The sequence below is a fragment of the Bombus pascuorum genome, chromosome 10 (genome assembly GCF_905332965.1).
Source record: "Bombus pascuorum chromosome 10, iyBomPasc1.1, whole genome shotgun sequence".
In the NCBI taxonomy this organism is placed as follows: Eukaryota; Metazoa; Arthropoda; class Insecta; order Hymenoptera; family Apidae; genus Bombus; species Bombus pascuorum.
In genome coordinates this window covers 8111829-8133085 of record NC_083497.1, presented here as the reverse complement: position 1 = coordinate 8133085, position 21257 = coordinate 8111829, and the positions used below count along the sequence as shown (strand labels likewise).

At 38.7% G+C, this 21257-nt stretch overlaps 1 protein-coding gene across 17 annotated transcripts in view; it reads right to left on the bottom strand.

Annotated features, from left to right (window-relative positions):
- LOC132911304 (tensin-1) overlaps positions 1–21257 on the bottom strand; it is a 181583-nt gene that overhangs the window by 62996 nt on the left and 97330 nt on the right. For 12 of the 17 annotated variants that reach the window (XM_060967866.1, XM_060967879.1, XM_060967874.1 and 9 more), the window contains one exon: positions 16640–16822. The exons of 3 other annotated variants lie outside the window; for them this stretch is intronic. In XM_060967866.1, the coding sequence (XP_060823849.1) occupies positions 16640–16822 (183 nt within the window). Of the gene's footprint in view, positions 1–4078; positions 4546–6226; positions 6245–16639; positions 16823–21257 lie in introns of those variants that run through there. 2 more of the 17 variants (XM_060967885.1, XM_060967880.1) reach the window with 2 other exon arrangements.

Genomic DNA, 21257 nt, shown 5'->3' with positions numbered 1-21257 from the left:
AAAGAGAAGCTCTCGCGAGCCGACGTAAACGAGGCACCTTGATAAATTTCTTTCTTTGAAAAACGACCCATTCGACTTGCGATCGGAGAGGAACCGATGGATCGAACGTTCTCGACGTTATTGAATCAAGTTTCGAAAGCAAATAGGTGCAATAAAATTGCGTGTATCGCGTGCATGCATTGGGAACCAGATACGTCGCGTCAAGTCGATGAACTTGAGGACTCAACGAACTGGTACCTCGCGAACAAGACCATACACGTGCTAAACTGGTTTCACCGCCGGTGCTCCTCGATTCCGTCTGTTGTACCGTAGTAATCGACCACGACATTAGGCGCATACACGATTCGCCGAACAAACGGAGGCAAATCGCGGCCGACCTGCCTCCGTTTTCCTTTTCGTTCACCGCGGACCATCAATTAGCAGCCAGGCGACAACTTGTCGTTCGTAACCGTAAATAAACGCCTCCACGATCCTCAGCAACTGCTCGTCTGCCTCTCCTACACGGTTTCGCTACGTCCAGTGTACGTATGTATATTAAAAATTTACATCTATAGGCTCATCTGTGTATCTGTACAGCGGACAGTCGACTTTCGAGTGTCACTGATGAGACACGTTGGCCAAATGTTTGTACCAGTACGTTTCACAGTGGATACAAATAAAGAGGATGCATGCTCCTTACGTTTTACCGACGGAGACAGAGCAGATTCTTTCATTCATCTTCTTTTTATCTTTCATTCACGACGAGACAATCTTTACACAAATAATATCAAAGTGGACGTAACGATCGGCTCGTGACTTCTTATACGCTGATTAAAGAGAATACACGTTACTCGTATCTGTAAATTTCTTCTTTTAACTATTGTTTCAAAGATAAATTTCAATAACATGATAGTCTATCAAGCGTACAGGATCGTGTCTACTTCTGTTCGCTCGGTTCATGCAATAAAATCTTTCACAATAACGATTTCTTATTGTTTGTTTTAAACAATGTACAGTTTATATACATATATGATTTCACAATGATGAATTTTCTACGAAAGATACATATATAATTTTCCTTTCTCGACATTGCTTATTTTATTTAGAAGCCGATATATATTATTGTGATGCATTGCGACGGTATGCAAGCAAATACCGTTTATCTAATCAATTATACCGTTGATAAAATCATCGTACTCGTATTATCTCGTCGATCTACCCCAACCAGGCGGGTGTGAACCGATCGTTTCCACCGCATTCCGTCCTTCGAGCGCTCGCACGCCCTGCTCTCGGATTACAAGCGCTCACATGATACATGTGTACTTCCGCGAAAGAGTCACTCGATGCCGGTACTCCTTCGCCTTCGTCTACGTTTTGCAAAAGCAGGCGACAACGACGCTTCCTGATTCTCGCGTTTCCCTCGTGGCGGTTTCATGCGGACGCGTCAAGAAACGCGCGATCCATCACGACCTACGAAATCAATCATCCAGGGCATTCTACTGAGAAAATCGACTAGAATTCTGTTTCGTCAGCCGATCTTTGCTTTCATCAATAATTCCTGACATCGACTCATGGAATGAATTTTTGTTTCTGAACAAATATATGCGAAATGTATAAATTAAATTTGCATAAATTTAATTTGCGAATGGAGATTTGATCTGAAAATTATGGCAGTACTTGCATATTATGAAACTTTGAGTGAAATCAATAGAAGAGAACAATCTGTTAGGTTGAATTCTGTTTCATAGTTTATTCACGAAGAATATCAAGCGAAAGACTATCAGGAAGTTTTTGGATAACGATGAAGATGAGAGGTAGTCTTCAAAATTGTTTCCATTTTGTCTTTAAATTTTTAATCTCGTTATTATATATCGTTCTACTTTTGATAATATTTTTAATCAAAACTCTACGAAAAGATTATTTATATCAGTTTATTAATAATCTCACGAATTTTTCAAATTGTTAATTAAAAGACGAGCTTTCGTTTTAACTTCCCAGCGGAATATTAAATGTTGACTCTTGTAACGTAGTAAAATTTCGTTCTCGATACGACGTATTACAAGCTTTCGTGTTAGGGTTGTCTGTAATAATCGAATAATCCATGGTAAAATAAATCCTAATCGTGTCCAGTTAGCGAAACGCTGTATCAATAAATCGAAGCACGAATTAATCGATCGAGGTGTGGCACGACCGATCTCACTGTCCTTTCCATCTTATCTTTGTTCCATCCTTCTTTTTCCGTTTCGATCAACAGCTACGAATATAAATATGTATAACAGCATGCCTCGATTAAGCTTAATGCACGCTAATGCACGCTATATTCTAAATTGTAGAATGTTTAAACACAGTTCGAACCACCGGCAGTCTCTCGTAATTCAATTTAACCGAGCAGCACAAGTTATAATTTACTTTCCGTAATGCGGTTTCCGCGGCGAGTTTCGCCTCGGCCTCGGCCTCGGCCGGGAGAGCACTGGTCGCTTAATTTGTTCGAGAACTTGTAACTATCTTGCGTCGACACGTTCCTGCTCCGGTTAATTGTTAGTCGACTCGTTTTGCACGTCACAGAGCTGCATCGGCCACCCTGAGAGAGCCGAATACAACTTTCCAGAGCTACAAACGGAAACTCGTGTTTCTTCGATTCAACGCGTAGGTCGGAGAAAAGTCCGAGTTCGGGGGGAAGTTTGTACCGGGATCAGAGTTGGCGATACCCTTTGGCACAAATTGCGAACGGGGCTTCGGACGAATCGCGTCCAAACACCGAGTTTTCAAAGGGAAACTTTGGAATTTGTGGCACACAAGAGATAATACACGAATCGGATTAAAACTTCTAATTTCCTTTTCGTGTAAAGACATTTGGATCGTGACCGTATTTTTTTTCTATATTTCTTTCTTTTTCCTTTTGCCATTCCGCGGAATCTTCGTGCCGCCCTTTGGGAAAGAAGGAAGTTTCGAAACCGGCACTCTCGGGATTCGAGGCACGAGGGAATTTAATATGCGCTCGCGTCCTCGGCCACAAAGCACGTTCGACCGCTTGCAACGCGGATAGCAAAAGACGTCCCACAACAGTCGTTTATGGTATCTAATCTCCCAGTGACAGACGTTTCTCCATGCCTTTTTCCCGCGTGTGCGAAAACCCGTGTTCGGCTGAAAATTCCGCGCCAGGGTAAACGCGTTCGCCGCGATAAAGCTGAACCAAGAATAGATAAATAACGTAAGGCGCCGGGAGGTCGCGATACGTATTCGATACATATTCGCGAATCGTGCGAGGAAGTTCGTTTTATGAAAATATCAGAACGATCACGGTATATTTTCAGTACATTCTTGACAAGTTTATGCCGGAGATAACGTTTGAAATACCGATGAATTGTAAAAATTATCATTGTTAGAATGGTAATAAAACAAAGAGTAGAGTATGTATTACGGAACGTATCGAGTTTCGATATTTAAATATTTTGATAAATAGCTATTATTAGCTATACTTATATCGTAATTCACCATGCGTTCTCGAGCCATGACATCTCGAAGCCTTAATGCGTCAACAAGTAATCTACGGTTTCATAATGTTGATGGTTTTACGAGCGAGTCGATATAAATGTTTACGTATTCATACGTAACGCGGATAAAGTTTTGAAAGATCGTATTGAAGTTTGTATTTAAATTAGCGCTAGACAGTTTTAGGAGCCTGCGTACATAAAGGCAGGCTTGACGACGTACGGTCTCTATATTCTATTAATATAACAATCGAAGATAAACGTAACGAACAATTAAATGCCGATGAACCGCTGGAAACGATGATTCTTGTTCGACAAAAGAGTCACGATGATATTTCCTCTTTTTTTACGATGATATTCCAGACTCGACGAGGATGTTGAGAATATTTGTAGCATCGTGTGTTTATTGAAGCAATCTCTATTTCAAGCGTGTTACACGACAGAGGAATTTCTTAGAACGACGTTACATCCGTTTCACTTACATCATTCCATGGATAGCTTGCCGGGCGAACCGTTGTTAATTATCCATCATTCGCCCGTCATCGCTTCGATCAACTTTTCCAGCCGGTTCACCGGCGAAATTCTCATCCAGCTATGAAAAAACTCACCGTGTACGTGACGTGATAGTTCCGTTGATGCACGTCGCCGTTACACTGAACGGTAGACAGCATGTTGACAGCTGTCAACCACGAAAGAACTGACTGACGATCAATTTTCGTGCGCACTCGAAACTCACTCCGACACCAGGATCGACGATCGTAATACGGTCATCATTTTCGATCACGCTCTTCCCTCGATTGGATCATCGCTTCTTTAACATTCAACCGGAAGCGCATACTTATGCCAACGATTTCGTACGACAGTCATTTTATTCCATTCCATTCAGACTGAATGATGAATTTAACTAATTCTCTTGTCTCTTTTAATGTATCGTTTTGAAGTGATAACGAGGAATGGGGGGAGTAGGGAGGCGGGGGGAATGACGACACTGAACGATGGAACGGAGAAAGGACGCGGCACGTTCGATGGCAAAAGCCGACGGAACTCGAATGGAGCTCGTGTCTTTCGGATCACGCACGGAACGTATAGGTTTAGGTATACGGAATGCGCTTGCGCGGTGCCCCGGCGAAGGCGCCCCAAGACCACGCTTAGTTTCTTCTTGTTCTCCACTTCTTTCTCCCTGGTCTTTCTTCCTCAACTAGACTCGTCCTTCCTCGCCGCATTCGTAGCCAACCCGTTGATATCTGAATCGACGACTATCAAAAAATCTTTGCGCATGCTATTTCAATTTTTTATCTATTTCTGTGTCTTTCGACGACCTTACTCATCGTAAAATTATTCATCGTAAGACTATGATTATTATAAATTTTTGTAAAAAGTTATTTTGCAAAAGTGTAACTTTCGATCTGATCATTTTCCAAATGTAAAATTAACAGTTTTGAAATATAAATAGACCAGAATGTATAAAACGGTACCCTGAAACGAAATTTTAGATCGTCCGCCGAAAGATTCCTTCTTTTCGTTTCTCCATCGTGATCCATGGAAAGATACTTTAAAAACATTCGATTCGAAGTTGGGACGATTGGTTTCTACGATCTCTTTCGGAGATTGAATATTTTGGCTATTCCAAGTTGGATTTTCCGTGGCTATCCTTCGTCCGTCTCTCGAATAGCAATCTTGAGAACTTGGATATTCGAGCTCCATTTGATTTTCGATATTCTTCAATCTTTCTTCCAATTCGCATGTGGGATACCTTGAAAATTTTCTACAGGAAATGACTATCTCGAAACGTGTTTATCGAAACTTCCAACAGAGTACAGTTTATATCCCGTTTTATAGAGGAAAACCCGTGGTGATAAATACTCATGACTTGTTCAGATTCTTTCGCAATTTGTTATATTTACTCGTACAATTATAGCGGATCTGTTCCTCTGCAGAAAATATAGACGGTAGTTTAAAGAATGTGTTTGTTTTCCGGAGCCCATAAACTCATATTTTAGTATCCAAGTTGACAATTAACCTTTAAGATAGAAACCAAAAACACGAAATTCCTAGCTGGATTCTAATAAAGTTTAAGAATCCTGCTTTTTACGTACAATTGAGGAACTTCCTGGAAAACGAACCTACGGTAAACATGATAATTCATATTACATGGTAAATTTATAATTGATACATTAGATCTACGATGAATATATATTCGGTTACTTCTGTATTTTCTACTAAAATAATAAAATTACGAAATTTAGATTGAGCAACTTGAAGATACAAAAAATGCATAAAATTCGCAATATGCAGAAATACGTAAAACATTCAAAATCTACTATTCGCTATAATACTTACTAGGTGAGATAATTTTTTAAATATATCCTACTATTTTAGTTATATTTATATCAAGTTTATTATGTTTGTAAAAATTGAAACATTTCGTCTTCTGGATGTTCGCTTTATTCTCCTAATTGCATAACTCTGTGTACTTTAATTAGCATCGGCTAAACCAACCAACGTCATCATACATGGCATCGTCGTAGAGGATAATATTTACGACGATGAAAATGCTGTGAATTATCGATACGGAACAAAAACGTAAAATACCTCGAATCACTCCTCCTGTGTCGTATGTTGCAACGATATGTAAATACAAAAAGAGGGAAGAAAGATGATCGCGAGAAACGAGCGGTGATAAAGCAAAGCCAGGATTTTCAATGATTATTTCTTCTTGCAAAGACCTCGATTATCGATACGAATTCAATACCGACCATCTTTGTCACTTTTATCGTTTCGAAACCGGTTCGTCTGACCACAGATCATTTGTCTCGATCCGTTGGATCTTTCCCTCGATCTTGGTGTCGTGTCATCGTCGACCTTGATCCTCGATCGCATTCTGATTGCTGGCAATTGATCAACGGCGCCTTCGTTAATTCACGAAAACTGGCCCTTACGTATCTTCACGCAGCATCCTCTTCTTTTTTGATAGTCATACTTGATAATCAATGAAACAAACCGATGATCGATCCTTCAAGAAGAATTAATGTCGCGTATTTAATTAAATGGGTCCCCTTAATTCTGTGAGACGGTTGAACAGATGAATGTATTTCATTGTGGCAACCCAAGTGATACAGCCAAGTCTTCGTTTTTACATTGTTAATCTTCGATCATCGGTGATCGATCATGATTGCTCCCTGTGATCGATATTGGAGAGGTTGATATCCTTGTAGTATCGTTTTCAAATATTTCTATCGTATTATAATTGCAGATAGACAATAAATGTTTGGATTAAAATATAATCACTAAAAATGTGGAATCTAAATGATGACCGTCGTTTATTTGTTTATTTATTATATATCATAACGGTTATATCATTTTGGATATTTATATGTTCTTTGCTTTCGATAAATAAATAAGTAATTTTAATAGTCGGCAAGGAAAAGAAAATCTAATTCGCCAAATTTTTACAAACTTTCCAACTTCCAAATTTATTAATATTCAAATATTTTAGATATTTCAGATATTCGGAAATTTGCCATCCGAGCAAATTTTTCCTCCTAATGTATGAACTCCACACAACATTAGCATAAATAATCGTTAAAATCTATCGATTTACTGTAATACCCAGTCAGTCATTTACCAAACACTTGCAATAACGAAGTTTAATTATATATTCGTATGTAAATACAGTCGAACATTGGTCGAAGCGTTATCGAATTAACCACACTTCGTCGCAGTTACGCGATAAACGTTTCACCCCGACATGCAAGGGTTAAAATCACATGCAACAATAGAGAACAGGAACCAAATACCACGATAATAATACAGTTCGACACTTTCAACCCATTTCCTGCGGGCATTGTATGAATAGAACTCGATCGCCGGTTTGCCCGTGTCCATAATAATAATAATAATCGTTGGTTAAGTTCCCCCTCCAAAAAAAAAAAAAAAAAAAAAATGAAAAAAGAGAAAGAAAAAACGCACGCACCGTGCTCGTGTTTCGCCACCCACGCTGTTTATCGTGTTGGCAAAATACGATAAACGAGAGTGCGTGGCGAGAATGAATGTATCGAAGAACGTCGATTACAGAAAAGGAAAGGGAGAAAAAATATGGCAGGCAGAAAAAAAGGAGAATCGTTTTACGCTCCACCCATTTGAATTCTTTATCGACTTCACGAATCTCCGGCGTAATTAGAAGATACCAAGACGCGTGTTCGTCCAAGATAGCCGGTTTCCACGTGAGCCTTTGCCATTGAAACGAAACCTCCAAACGGCCGAATGATATTTTACGACATGTTTAAATCTTTTTTATGCATATGGATGTCACACAGGAGAAACGAAATTCGCATCGCGCCCGCCGGGATGATTGCATTCGTTCCGTGCAGTTTTGAATTGCGCGCGAAATGATAAAGGTAATGATACGTCCTATTATGGACGATATTCGAAAGGTAGTGCTCTGTGTGTTAATATTCCATGATATTTGTAGGTTGGGAGCTTTGGAAATTTGGTTGCCGGAATATCTGAGGATTAAAAAATTGAGTACTTCGAAGACGTGAAAATGTTAATCTCCAAAGATTTGAGAAATTAAAAGTTCGATATTTCAAAGATATGAACACTCGAAGAATCAAAACTTCGAACATATACGAACTTGGCGATCGAAAAATTTTCTGATCCAAATTGGAAAATGTTAATTTGAAGATTTTGAAATTCTAAAGCTTAAAAACTTAGATCTTGAGAGGCCGAAAATTCCGCCACTAAGAAATACAGTGTTCATCCTCCCTCGGCAAAAACAAACCTTTAATGGCCACCAGAGAATTACTGAGACATCAATGCACCCTAAGTAACACGTTATGACCAATACGTTTTCAAAACGCCCGAGCCAAGTTTTAAAAGACAGCCACACTGAATAACCGAGCAATCTTAAGTCACTGTTCGAAACCAATTAGACCATCCATATGCAAAACGATCCTCAAAGTAATATGCTTTGTCGCTCGTTTATATTTCGAGGAGATTCGCGAATAGCGGATAGGGTGGCACTGGAACATTTTTCACGCTACCAGCGCGAAATTCAGCGGAGGAACGAAGCATTAATCGTTGACCAGATCGGTGTGCGCCCGTGGCGAGAGGACCGGAGATGTCTCGCATCGGTTCATAAATTTCGATGCACTTAGAGAACGCTCGCAGCCATACTTTTGGTACATCGAATCGTTTCAAACTTGGTGGAAAGGGTTTGAACTGGAGTGGACCCAGACGATGGGAGAGACGATTCGGCACACGATGACAAATCGTTCACGGGAAAGAATTCCATTGATCCAAGTGCGAGCGACGACGCACGAATAAAACTTCCGATCGTCGTGAATCTCTGGCTACGAAAGTCCGACGTGTATATGTCGCGCGATACATATTCCAAGAAGTTTTCGTCGATGCTTGAGGAAGCGGGTGAAAACGTTTGGATCTCAAGTGTTCCGTAAACTGAAACTAGATTCCAGGAACATGCGTACTGAAATGTTACGTTCAAAAGTAACAGACGCGAAATCTTTGAAAACAAGAGAAGAGGAACATTGTAGTCGTTTTAATTCTAGTTTGAACAATCTTTCCAACTATCGTACTTTGCAACGAAAATATAACGAGACTTTTTGAATATCTTTATCCAATGTTGAAGTTTATACAAAAGTTTTAAATATTAAAGATTCAGGCTTATCTATATACTTATTAAATAATAGCTGGAATATTATAGTTGTGAATGTTGACGTAAAGTTGACGTAAAATTTTGCTGATCTACAATTAGGTCGAACATTCTCATTTATAAGCTATAAATCAAGATCCAAATTGTTATTGAATCTCTTTAGGAAACTAATTATTTCTATCTTATTGAACAAGTTCAAGATTAATGGAAGATTGTTCACATCTGTCCGAGATTTTATTCCAATTAAATGACAAAATTACAAATGATGTTTATTCCATTGATCTTCCTATAATCTTACTGTAATCCATCATACATCGTATAATCCTCTTTGGACAAGTATCACGTGACCTCATAATTTCTTTTCAAAAATAGATTATCCAGAGGAAGCAGACTCTCATCGATAAGATAATGCATTGACTGTCTTTCGAATGGAAACAAAGTAAACTTCAAGGATTAAACGCTCAGTCCGCTTTGCTAAAACGTTCGAGGAGAGAACTAAGAACGAGTGGAGAAGCCGCACAAATCTTCCAAGTTCGCTAAAGACGCCGTAATCCCTAAATCAAGACGAAGGATCACTCGCACGATGAATCCATTTATTTTCCAATTTGTTGGCCTTCGCCCAATTCTCCACTGTATACTTCGATACTGGTCCGATAAGTTTCACGTAAATTTAAAGTCGCAAGAGTTATCGCAGACCTTCGTATTCTTTACAAAATAACGGTCAGTGATCGAACCAACGATACACGTGTCACTGTATCGGTGAATTTTTAGTGAATTTTCGTATCTCTGCTCGATCTGCTAGAGTTCTGGCAATATTTTGAAATTTCACTGACGTTGTGGTAAGAAAAAGCCATTATGATCTCAAAACAGATCTGCAAATGTATATAGAGGTTACAACATATGCATAAATCTCGTGTATCTAATTTTCAAAATATCGATCTTCGCGCCTTAAAACTAACACTTTTTGATTCTATTCGTGCAAAAATCATACGTTATAAGAAAGAGTTACAAATTCGGTGTGTCCCAAAACGAAGTTGAGCTCTTTTGTGTATAATCAGCTTTGGCTCGTGAATAATACGAAGGTGAATATATTAAATTAAATGAAATTCCGATCGAATAGTTGGAGGCAGCTTGTTTGCTGAAGCATAGTAACGGAGAGCGAGCACGTCTAAATTTAACCGGAAGTTAGAGGTAGCCGATAGTATGAGGGAACGCCTTGAACGAGATTACGGCTGGTGGCTGGCGTCGAAGTGGCCGCTTCCCTTTTTCCTTCTGTCGCCAAAGATCGAACCCAGCTACCCCTTTCGAACCGTAAATAAATCCATCCAGTTTACGCGTGCCAGGGCAGATGTTGCTCGGCTCGTGTCTCGGTGACGAAATGAAAACAGTCCAAGCTTGGGAAACGTCTTTTCAAAGCACGGACAGTTCGAGAACAGGCTCGATTATGCACTTTCGAAAGCGCGTTATGTTTTCTTTAAGTGGATACTGCAGGCAGAGTTTATTCGTTTGTGTGTTGTTTTGAGTATAAGATTGTTGGAAGATTTAGATGCTTATTCTGCGTTTGGTTTTGTTGGGAATTCGTGGTATTCTAAACCTGTTAGCCAAGAAAGACGAGGTAACTTGTCATTCGAGTTGCTAATCTCTTGGATATAATCTCTTTATTTGGAGATTTCCTGTCTTTTTACGTTTCCTGTCGTTTCCTCTTCGAAATAAATTACAGTAGGACTCGATTTATTGTAACAAAGTTTCAAGTTTAGCGCTTGATTAACTTCATTTCTTTCAATCGAATCTACTTTTCTGAATGTGAGTTTCTATTAGATAAATAAAAATAGTGGATACTGAAAACAATTGGCGAACTTCTATTATATAAAGCTCAATTTATAAGCTGTGTTTGTGCCTGATTTGCCCTAAATACAATTGTAAACTATCTGTCCTTCGATATATCCAGGAGTAGAAGAATTAAAATCAACCTAATAGAAATTGATTTGTCTTTATTCATTTTTAACTCCGCGATTATAGAAGTTTTTCCTTAAGGAATGATTCAATTAACAACTCGTATACTAGACACCCACTAAACGCATATTTCTAACAGAAATTGCTCGGTGTACCTATCAAACAAATGTTTATCGGACAACACCCTATTCGCAAACACTCGTCGATTTATAGAAAAGTGCAGTATACGACCATTTATTTTTATCGAACGTGTACGAACGCAAACGAAACGCGAACTTTCTTTGATATATCGATATTGCTACGAATGCCTGCAAATGTTCACAATCGTTCGCGGTTTTTCGCTTTCGCGTTTTCACCGAAATAAATTTATCCATTCATACATTAATCTTAAACGTTTGAAAGGAGAAAAAGAATAAAATAGAAGTGTATGAAATAATTGCATAGGTTAATCGGCCTATTGTTTCATTGTTACGAACAATGTATGTCATGAAAAAATTTATGGCGACTGTTACGTGAACGCGAGCAGAATTTTGTTGTTCACCCGTGTTTGCAGAACATTCGCCTAACAAAGCAAGCGATGCAATTAAGTTAAATAAGATTAATGCTCGGCGTGATGCTACAACTTCAATGGCGAGGCATGTTTCCGCCGGTCTGGTGCAAATTCGTACGATCGCCCGTACACGAGACAACGCGAGATTAATTGCATCGAAAATGCAGAAAGGGTTGCGCGTAAAAGGAAACAAGGCAGTTTTGTTCTGGATTCCCTTTACCCGATATAGGGCTTATCCTATTTGCCTTCATCAATTTTGGAAATTCTATCGCCGTATCGGCGAATCCGCCACATTCCATGTTACCCTAGCGGTAGATACGAAGGTGTTGAAACTTAACTTTGAAACTTGGTATTTGAGCAAAAAACTGTCGAGATAAAAGATGATTGTACCTAATGATATAACAGTAATCCAGAGATATAATAAATATTTTTAGTAATAAAATTTAACCACTCAATATTTTCATTTCAACAAATTTAAGCTGTGATACCTTGTATCGAATCGTACGCTACTAGCCAGAAATTTGAAAATCGTTGCGTGTTATATAAAATTCAAGAATTTCAATAAAAATCAACTTCATGTTTTTAGTAACACATTTTTGTAAAATGTTCATCGACTAAAGTAAGTTGTTATTGATATACCTACGTAGCAACAATTTAAAATAATAATATCTTATAAAAGATATATCATATTCATTGCTATTCATTTCTTCCTATAAAACAATTTCAATTTTTACAAAATATTTGATCGTGTATCGTTGTTGTTGCTTTAAATTTGACGAGACTCAACTGTCATTCAAAATTGTCATTTAATAACTCATCAAACGAACGTGACGTCCCACGACAATGTACTCTGTAAAAAAATCTCTAAGGCTAGTAAAAAAGTAACATGCCTGTACCCAGCTGCTAAACAGCGCGCGCTGCATCGTGTTCCGTCAACGCTTTAACGACCTCAACCCTATTTTCTAACCCTCGGCAAGCACTAAACGATCAGGACGTGGAACACGCGCGGCGGTCCCCCTGCGTTCAATGAACCGATGACGACTGGCAGCTGCAGGATTCTCAAGGACCTCCACCGCTTCTTTTTTTCAGCAACCCGAGCCCTCTTGACCTCGTGCCTCCCGTTTTCTTCTTCGCCGACATTACCATAAGCGGTAACCGATTTCCAAGCAGCCGAAAGAGACGACCTCCCAACGAAACTCGCGACACATACTCGTGAACTTTATTTACTGTCCTCCTCCTTTAACTTCGAAGAAACATCAAGGTTTAAACCTTGCTCAGCAAAAGTTTAGCATTTAGGATAACTGCCGCTAGGCAGTGTGATACATTGATGACAGGAGGCTTGCCAGTAGAAGATCGTATCAGTGGGAGTGCAAGATAGCGGAAATCGTAAATTTAAACAACTCCTTTCCAAAGGGGAATATTTGAGAAACAGATTCTTAAGCACTGTGGCAATATAAATAATACAAATTTTTGTGGCGTTTTATTGATTTCAATCAGTTAAGTGCTATCACCAGACACATCCTGTATAGTCGATATAGATTTTACAATTTTCCTTCTTACAAGTTTATGCGAGATTCTGTTGGTTTCAGCACTATAGTTAAGGACTAGCATCGGACACATCCTGCACGGTGCATACAGAATTCGAGTTAGGTTTTACAATGTTTCTTGTTTGGAACAAGTGTCGAACACCCCGAATCCCCACGGATGGATTTCTCTGATGATAAGCTCCCCATTGATGTTCTACATCTCTTGATGGGCGTTGTCCTAAATACCAAACTGCAGTCTGTCGTTCTTATCCGTATTTCGCATCGTCAGACTCTTAAAAACGGTACGTGCGAGCGATACGGTGTTAGTAATTGCGATAGGATCGCCCGATTAAGACGTTAATTAAAGATTGACCGGCTGTTCGTTTTCTCTCGTTCGCGTGGAAGAACTCCTGGTGGGTTAATTAACTCGTGCCACGACCAACGTGGCCGGGTATTGCGCCTGGTAAAAAGCGTTTAAGGATTAATCATGACCCGGTAAGACGAGCTGCTCACCTGCGCGTCGTGGAAGCCTCGCAAACGACCCACGGAACATGCTTAAGTCGCGAGGGTAGTGCACTTCTTTGCATGCTAGAAGACTGGCAAAGCCAGTAGACGTCCTGATTTCTGGCGTCGCTAATGAAAGAGAATCTCTAATGCGGTTGATTGCTCGGCCGATCGCTACCCTACACTCTGATTACTTTTTTGCACCCAATGAATGTTGGATACTTTTTTGCCTTCCGTGATCGAGCGATGAATATTTTATTTTCGAGAAATTTATGAAGAATTCGTTAGCTTGTTCGTTATTCGGTATTTGCTGAACAGAAGATTTTTAAGAATAAAAATTATATATTCTTTGAGAGAACTATGGCTGTCAATTTACAATTATTGTTCATTAACATTAGTCCTATCAACTGTAAGAAAGCTATTAACAACGAAATTAATAGTCTATTTCCAAATATACAGATATGTAAAACATAGTCATTTTCCTCTAGTTTTAGTAAATTCGTATACCCGTTTTTAGTATCTAATTTAAGCAATGAAGAGACTCAATGTAGTCACCTCTTATTACAAATTGTTTACAATTGTTTAGATGAATCAAGTGCATGTTATATCTCGTACAACCCTTATTCAAATACAGATACATTATTCGAACACCAATATCAAAATCGATCATACGATTTGTCTGAAAAAAATGTTTCCCAATATATTCGATTAGCATTCACGAGACGATCGTTTAGGAGCATTCAGCCCGAAATAGTACGGTTATAATGTTTTGACGGTGGTATAGACGTCGCGTACCAAACCGGCGCATCGACTAATCGGCATTAATGCGATAATAACGTCGAGCTGCAATCGTACGTGCAATTGAACGACCGTCGATAATCCAATTGGACTTTACACCAATTGGATGTTCCGATGGAAGCGCGGCCGGTCGTTTAATCGACGCCACCGTATATACATCGTTGTGGTTTTGTTTCCATGGTCGGACGCCTGAATTCATGCCACGATAGTAATCTACTGGCTGGTCGTAATTGCTTAATTAGGTCAGCCGGGCAAAAAATAAGGATGGGATCATCGACGATTCTCCGGGAACATACAAATTGTCGTTGATGTCACCGAAATATCGTTGGTACGCCGCTTCTATCGGAATATTACGGTTAATCTCGTGGTGAGCATGATCTCCGCGAATGAAAAACAAGATTATACGCTCAACGATTGCGACGCTATCGGGATATTCCCTTGATATAACCGTTTAAAGCGGATGACTTTAAAACAAAATTATTACGAACTTTTCTCTCTTTTCGTCGTTTATCTAAATTCCAATATCGACAGTTTTTATAATGAAACGCTGACAGCGGGTAGATTTTAGTATGCAACAGGTTAAACGTGAATTTTTCCGAAAATCTGTGCACGTTCACGTTGATCCGCTCTGTCAATTTCAATGTGAAGAGATCCTATATAAATCAACTAATTTCTCATCAAACCCTCCTGACCCAGAATCAAATTTCACACAGCCATGCGAGTACAATGCCACTATAGTGAAGGGTTGCTCTACTCTATTCCGGCTCCACGATTGAGTTCAATCGGATACAGCTCGAACGTCCGATAGTCTCTTACGAACAATGATGTGCATTTAATTGTATGCCTTTAGGAACACGTATATCTAACACTATACAGGATGCTCGTATACGTTGTCTGTACTTGGATAGATTTCCAGCCATCCATACTAAAATTCGAGAAAGAAAATTTACTCGCACATTTCCTAGCATTTACTTTTATCAGAGGTTACTTTTTAGGATTTGTCTATCTAAATACAAAAAGCGAATATTTATCATTTTTCTAACGAATTTGTAATAACGAATTAATAAATAACGGATTTTTCATTCAATTTGTTCATTCAATGTAGAAAGTGAATGTCTATTAATTTTTTTTGGAATGCTGATGGGATAAAATAAATTGTAAGGAAAAAAGTGAGAATCATACACAAGTGTACAATCTCAAGTTTTATAGGTTTCATGTGCCACATGGAAAAGTGGTTACTGCCGGATTCGATCGGTGATACACTCAGGGTGATGCAGGAAAGTACTAACTCAATTCTTCGGTGTATATTCGGGGAGAATCCGGTCGTCGCACGTGAGAACGTGGTTGTCTACGAATTTCGATTTTTGTCCCGAATTCTAATTCAAAACCTCGACTCAGTCCCTCGAGATTTACGTGCGGGGAGGATGTATATATCGAGATTTCCTCGGTCTCTATATACGACAGGTGAAATGTTATTGGTCCAGAGAAGCGAGGGACCTCTCAAGCTTTATTACGAAGCGTTTCATCGGATGGCCTCAAACTTTTTAACACAACTTTCGCTAAAATTAAGTATAGTCTCAAAATAAGAACACAGCTCTTTGTGTCATAAAATGTAGCTTGGCAATTTTCATTTATAAATTAAATCCTAGCAATTCCTATCCATAATAGTTTAGAAAAAAAAAGCTGTAAAGTTTGAAGGAATTAAAAAATTGTTTTAATAGCAATTCTTTTAATAGGAATTCTGGAATTTAAATTAAAATCTTTCTTATCCTGTAACAATCTAGAAGAAAAGTTCTGAGATTACAGGAAATTAGGAAAGAAACCTAAGAACCTTTTAGCTTAATAAGCTCGCAAAACTCTAAATTAAATTCAAATAATTTTTGCAACATATAGCAATATAAAAAAATATTCTCAACTTCAATGAAATTAAGAAAGAAGTCCGGTAGCCTAGTAGCTGTTTAAAGATTTCTATCACGCGCACGATATTTCACTGGCCCTTCAAGTGAATCAAACTGACCATCGCATCTGGCTTCCCTCGTGCACCAAGTTACACTGGTATTTTGTGAATCGCTGACCCAGGTCACGTTCATTCATGCCTCAAATTTGGTGGCCTTTGAAACGGTTTGACGGACATGAGGGGATCGATAACAGGGTCAGAGCTACTTACCGCGACTTGTTGACTGTTAGTCGGACTAGGGCTCGGACTGGGTGTCGAATTCGGGGTTGAAATTTCGCCTGACGTGGGAGATACCGAGCCTGCGGTGACGGGGCCAACCGTTGGAAACGCTCGAGCCGGATCTGCCTGCCATTGCTTATGGATTTGCTGCGAGGTATCCCGGAATCTAGCACCCTACGGATAAAGCAGCAAATCGTTAAAATTCCACTAACGATTCACGACTAATAAAATGCGCTATAATATTGAGATTATTCTAATTATCCTGAACCAAGGTAGAAAGAAATGAACGTGTCTTTAATTAAACGATATAAACCCCTCTCCTTTATAGCATCGAATATATCTTAGTCGGAAAATTCTCTAGTTACAACATTAAAGTCAATTAATTACCGACTTAAAAGTCAGAAATAAAGTCGAAATGTTTTAATTAGTTTTTAGTCCTTGCAAATGTGCGTACTGTATAACACGTTTTTAACAGAAATCAAACTATACATGTAAAGATATACTGTTCTTTTAATTTTGTTTAATTTGAACTGTAATTTTAATTTCAGATTATAAGAACGATTTATTAAACACGGATTCTATGTATGTGAAATATTCGAACGTCTTGCTTCAAGTGTAGTGTGATAGCAGAATGTGTAGTATAATCATTGGAAGATGATAAAGCAAGATGAGTTAAAAGTGTCGTCAAAAATGACGAATGGTAAACACGCGAACCCTCGAGGAATCAGACCGCATGAATCGTTTACGCACACCTCTATATATCGTAAATCGTACGATGACACACTTCGATTAGTTGCGGATATTTGCCTTCGAACAATTGTATCGTGAACGATCGCTCGGCACGGTCCAGTGAAAAACTGATTTCGAAAGGCGCATTCATCTACGTAGTCGTAACCGAAACGAACCTCTCCCAAATGAATTACCTCAACGAGAGAAATCCTTAAACAAGAGAAATCCTTAAACAAGAAAAAACAGTATATCACGCCACTTCAAATTTCAAAGATGTTTAAAATAGCCGTGTTAGTTCTTTCCTTTAAAATCTGCCACGGTTCTTCTAGTTTTACGTCTTGGTGACGTCTCCATTTTTCAATAAACAAGGGAAGTTTTAAGAAGTGTTTTAAAATGTTTTAATATATAAAAATATAATATAAAATAAAATATATCTTTTTAGACATATATATTGTTTTCAAACTCAAGATATTTTTTCATTCTTCCTCCAAAGTTAATGACAGAAAAATATAATCAACTCGAAAGTAATCTAAAGGATATAATAGTATCGCAGAGTTTCGTTTCAAGAAAAATTTTGATATTTTTTCGTATTTTTTTTACGAGAATGAACTACGGCATGCAAGAGGATTGAAGAAAGCAGCCTGAATGTAATTATTGTAACAAATTTGGTATTTCTACTGTTAAGGAAGCATGTATTTTATACCTTGCGTGGGGATTTAAGGGTTTCAGATATTAAGAAACAACGAAAGATCGCGTGCTACGGTACAGTACGGCCAAGAGGAACATCGTTGCTCGCAGTACAGTAATTACAGTTACGCAACAACCTGCTATAATAGCGATTAGCATAGGAGTATAATGGGAAGCGTAAGTGGAGCTACTTGGTGTACACCACACGAGAATAAAAAAGAACACAGTTGTTTCTCTCTCGAAGGCTCTTGAAACAAAGTATTTTTCCATAGCAGGATAAAGAATCGACAGCGTCGAGAAATCCTTTCGTGCCGCGTCGAAATTAATTTCACGACGAATGAGGATAATTCACGGGCCGGCGCTGCGTTTACCCTTAAAATTACGAGCACAATGTGCGCAATTTCTTCCATCGCGCGGTGGTTAATTGCGCGTGGAATTGCACCGCCCGACGAAAGAAAGAATCGCGGTCGCTGTTTTTCTACCAGGTTAAATACACCATACAATTCAATCTTCTCTAAATTCTTCGTGCGTTTTTATTTCTCCTTCTCCTCCCTTTTTATTCTTCCATATATCTCTGTTTTTTTTCATTCTCCCTTTCTCTAAATAGAGGCGTTAACTTGAAACGTGTTGAAATTTTGGAATATGAAAATTAAGAGTGGAAAAAGAAAAGAAATAATCGTTCGTGGCTTGTTATTTTATTCGGAATAAAACATATCTCGTGTTTCCTTTCCTTCTGTCGAGTTGTACATGAATTTCCATACGCGCGCTTCATTAATTCAACAACGACGGGACTCGTTTAAAAATCCAATCTTCACGCATGTTTTTACATGCAGAAGAGTCTCGCGTTCGTTTCACTAGACTTCCATACGAAAGACGATCAATCTTTCTTCGTGTTGCATTTGGAAATGAGCACGATCTCCCGACAGAAATAAATCCTGCGTTTGAATCGTATAGAAACAACATTGTGAATCTTTCTCAAATTAAATTTCCGAGGATTTGAAACACGAACATCGAAATTTACTCTGATTAAATATTTTTTTTTCCAATTTCTGCGCTTGATTACAAACTAAAGTACGTTCGTTATTCCTCGTTTAGTCGTAATATATCTCGGCTAAGATTGCTTTTTCTTGGTATGTATCTGCAGCATTAGATTATCTAGCGCAAATGAAACTGTTTTACTTACAGAAATTAAAGCTGAGTAGAAGAACGTTGTTAAATAGAATTTTACAGGATTGAAATTTACTTCTATCGTTAACGTTTTACTTCTACCATTTCTATTGACTCCTTCCAATTCTATTGGAAATTCTTCCTTTTAGGGAAGATTAAATCCAGAAAATACTAATTGTATCGTACGATATGCAAAAATATACAAAATACCTAGAACACCAGAATTATTTTTCAGCGGAGTAGAGTAACTTTTGATAAATGTAAAAAATCTCTATTTACAATCTATCATTTTAGTTATATCCAAAAGGAAAATACAAATTTGCGCAAACAGCCACAATTTATTTATAATACTTGGCTCGGTGCTCTATTCATTGCAATATTTTCAACAAATGTACGAGCCAGAAAAAACCACGTGAAATCTTCAACATCTTGAAAATTCTCTTTCATACAATAGAGAGTGGAAACCTTCCCGAAACTGAGTTCGAGACTATTTGAGTTATGACTGTTGCACAGTGTGCAGTATGGTATATGTCTCGACGATGGTTCGTAAATGCGGTACGTTTATCTTCTTCATGATATTATGGCGAAACGAACACGAACAAACGTACGAATTAGAGGCTAACGGGAGCCGCGATTGAACCTCTCGTCTCTGGCACGAACCTCTGCAGCGTCGAGTGATCCAGCACGATCGAGATCGACAGATATATTCACGGTCTGTCCGGTATCGATCCCGTCGATCGTGAGGGTCGCTTACTGGAATACGGTACATCGCGTTTACACCGGCTACGATTGCTTCTCGTGTAAATAAAGGCGTGGTTTTAATTAAGCAACAAGGAAGTAACACAGGGAGGGTATAACACGTGCAATTACGTAACGAGGAAATATAATCATGTAAGAAGGTACATCTTAGACGAAATACACCTACGTGAGTCGATGCGTTTCATAGGTAAATGCAAAGTCGATAAACTAAATGCAAAGGCAAACAAACGGTAATTATGACACTTTCAGAGATTACGATTTCTACTCGGAATTATTCCAAGACTCTGCGATACAAAGTGTTCATGGTAATTGCGTAGATTAATAGGATGCAGTGAGAAAGAACCGACTATTCCAAGAAAGCTCTTCGAACTGGTCCGAAAGTTATCACAGCTTAAGTTATCATGTGTAACTTGGTAGTGTCGCTACGGTTCGGCGATGACGTTAAGATCGTATCTTGTTAAATTAGAACGAGCAGACATAACAGTTCCTGGCAGACAAATTGACACGCTGGTTTTTTTTTTTAAATAAGATGTTTTAATCGTTCCTTCTCAATTTAGAGAGACACGTTCGGAAGTTTTTTCCAGAATTTTTGGATACGTGGATCAGTTTGACGCAATTTAGAATAGTTCTTTCTACATATTGAATTAAGGTCTGCATTGAATTAATTACAAATCTGAATGTGGAACAAATGAAAGTACATATTTTCGTAAGAAATAAATAAAAATCGATGGTGCTACTTCCGAAGTCTCGTCGACAATAATTTGAATACCAAGAGCTGTGGTAATTGATTTCCAAACTTCATCAGATGCTTCACGCTCGATAATTTCTTTCCCGATTACCATAAACCTTATAACCTCGTTCTATCCTAAATCCATCAGCTTTTTAAATATCACGAAAGTGCTAGACACGTGTCCAGAGAGTCCTCAAAGCAGCGTTACACAAAAGTGCACTACAAACTGCATGTTAAACCAATTCTATCCTCGTTCTTATCGTTCCACTCGCTCCACTTTCAGTCACTCGAACATAGTTGTCCTCTGCGTTGCTCGGTATGCAATTACGTCAAGCGTTACAGCCACGAGCTTCGGGGTTCGAGCCGGTAAAAAATTAATTGTCTCTAATCCACGCTGTCGTTTGAGCAACGACAACAAAGATCACTCGTGGCATCGGACGAAACGAGCAAAAAGATTAGTCGAGAGCTTCTCGTTCAGCTGCATAGGCGTCAATGCGGTCCAATCAATTTCCCTGTTGCTCGTAAGTCACTCGAGCG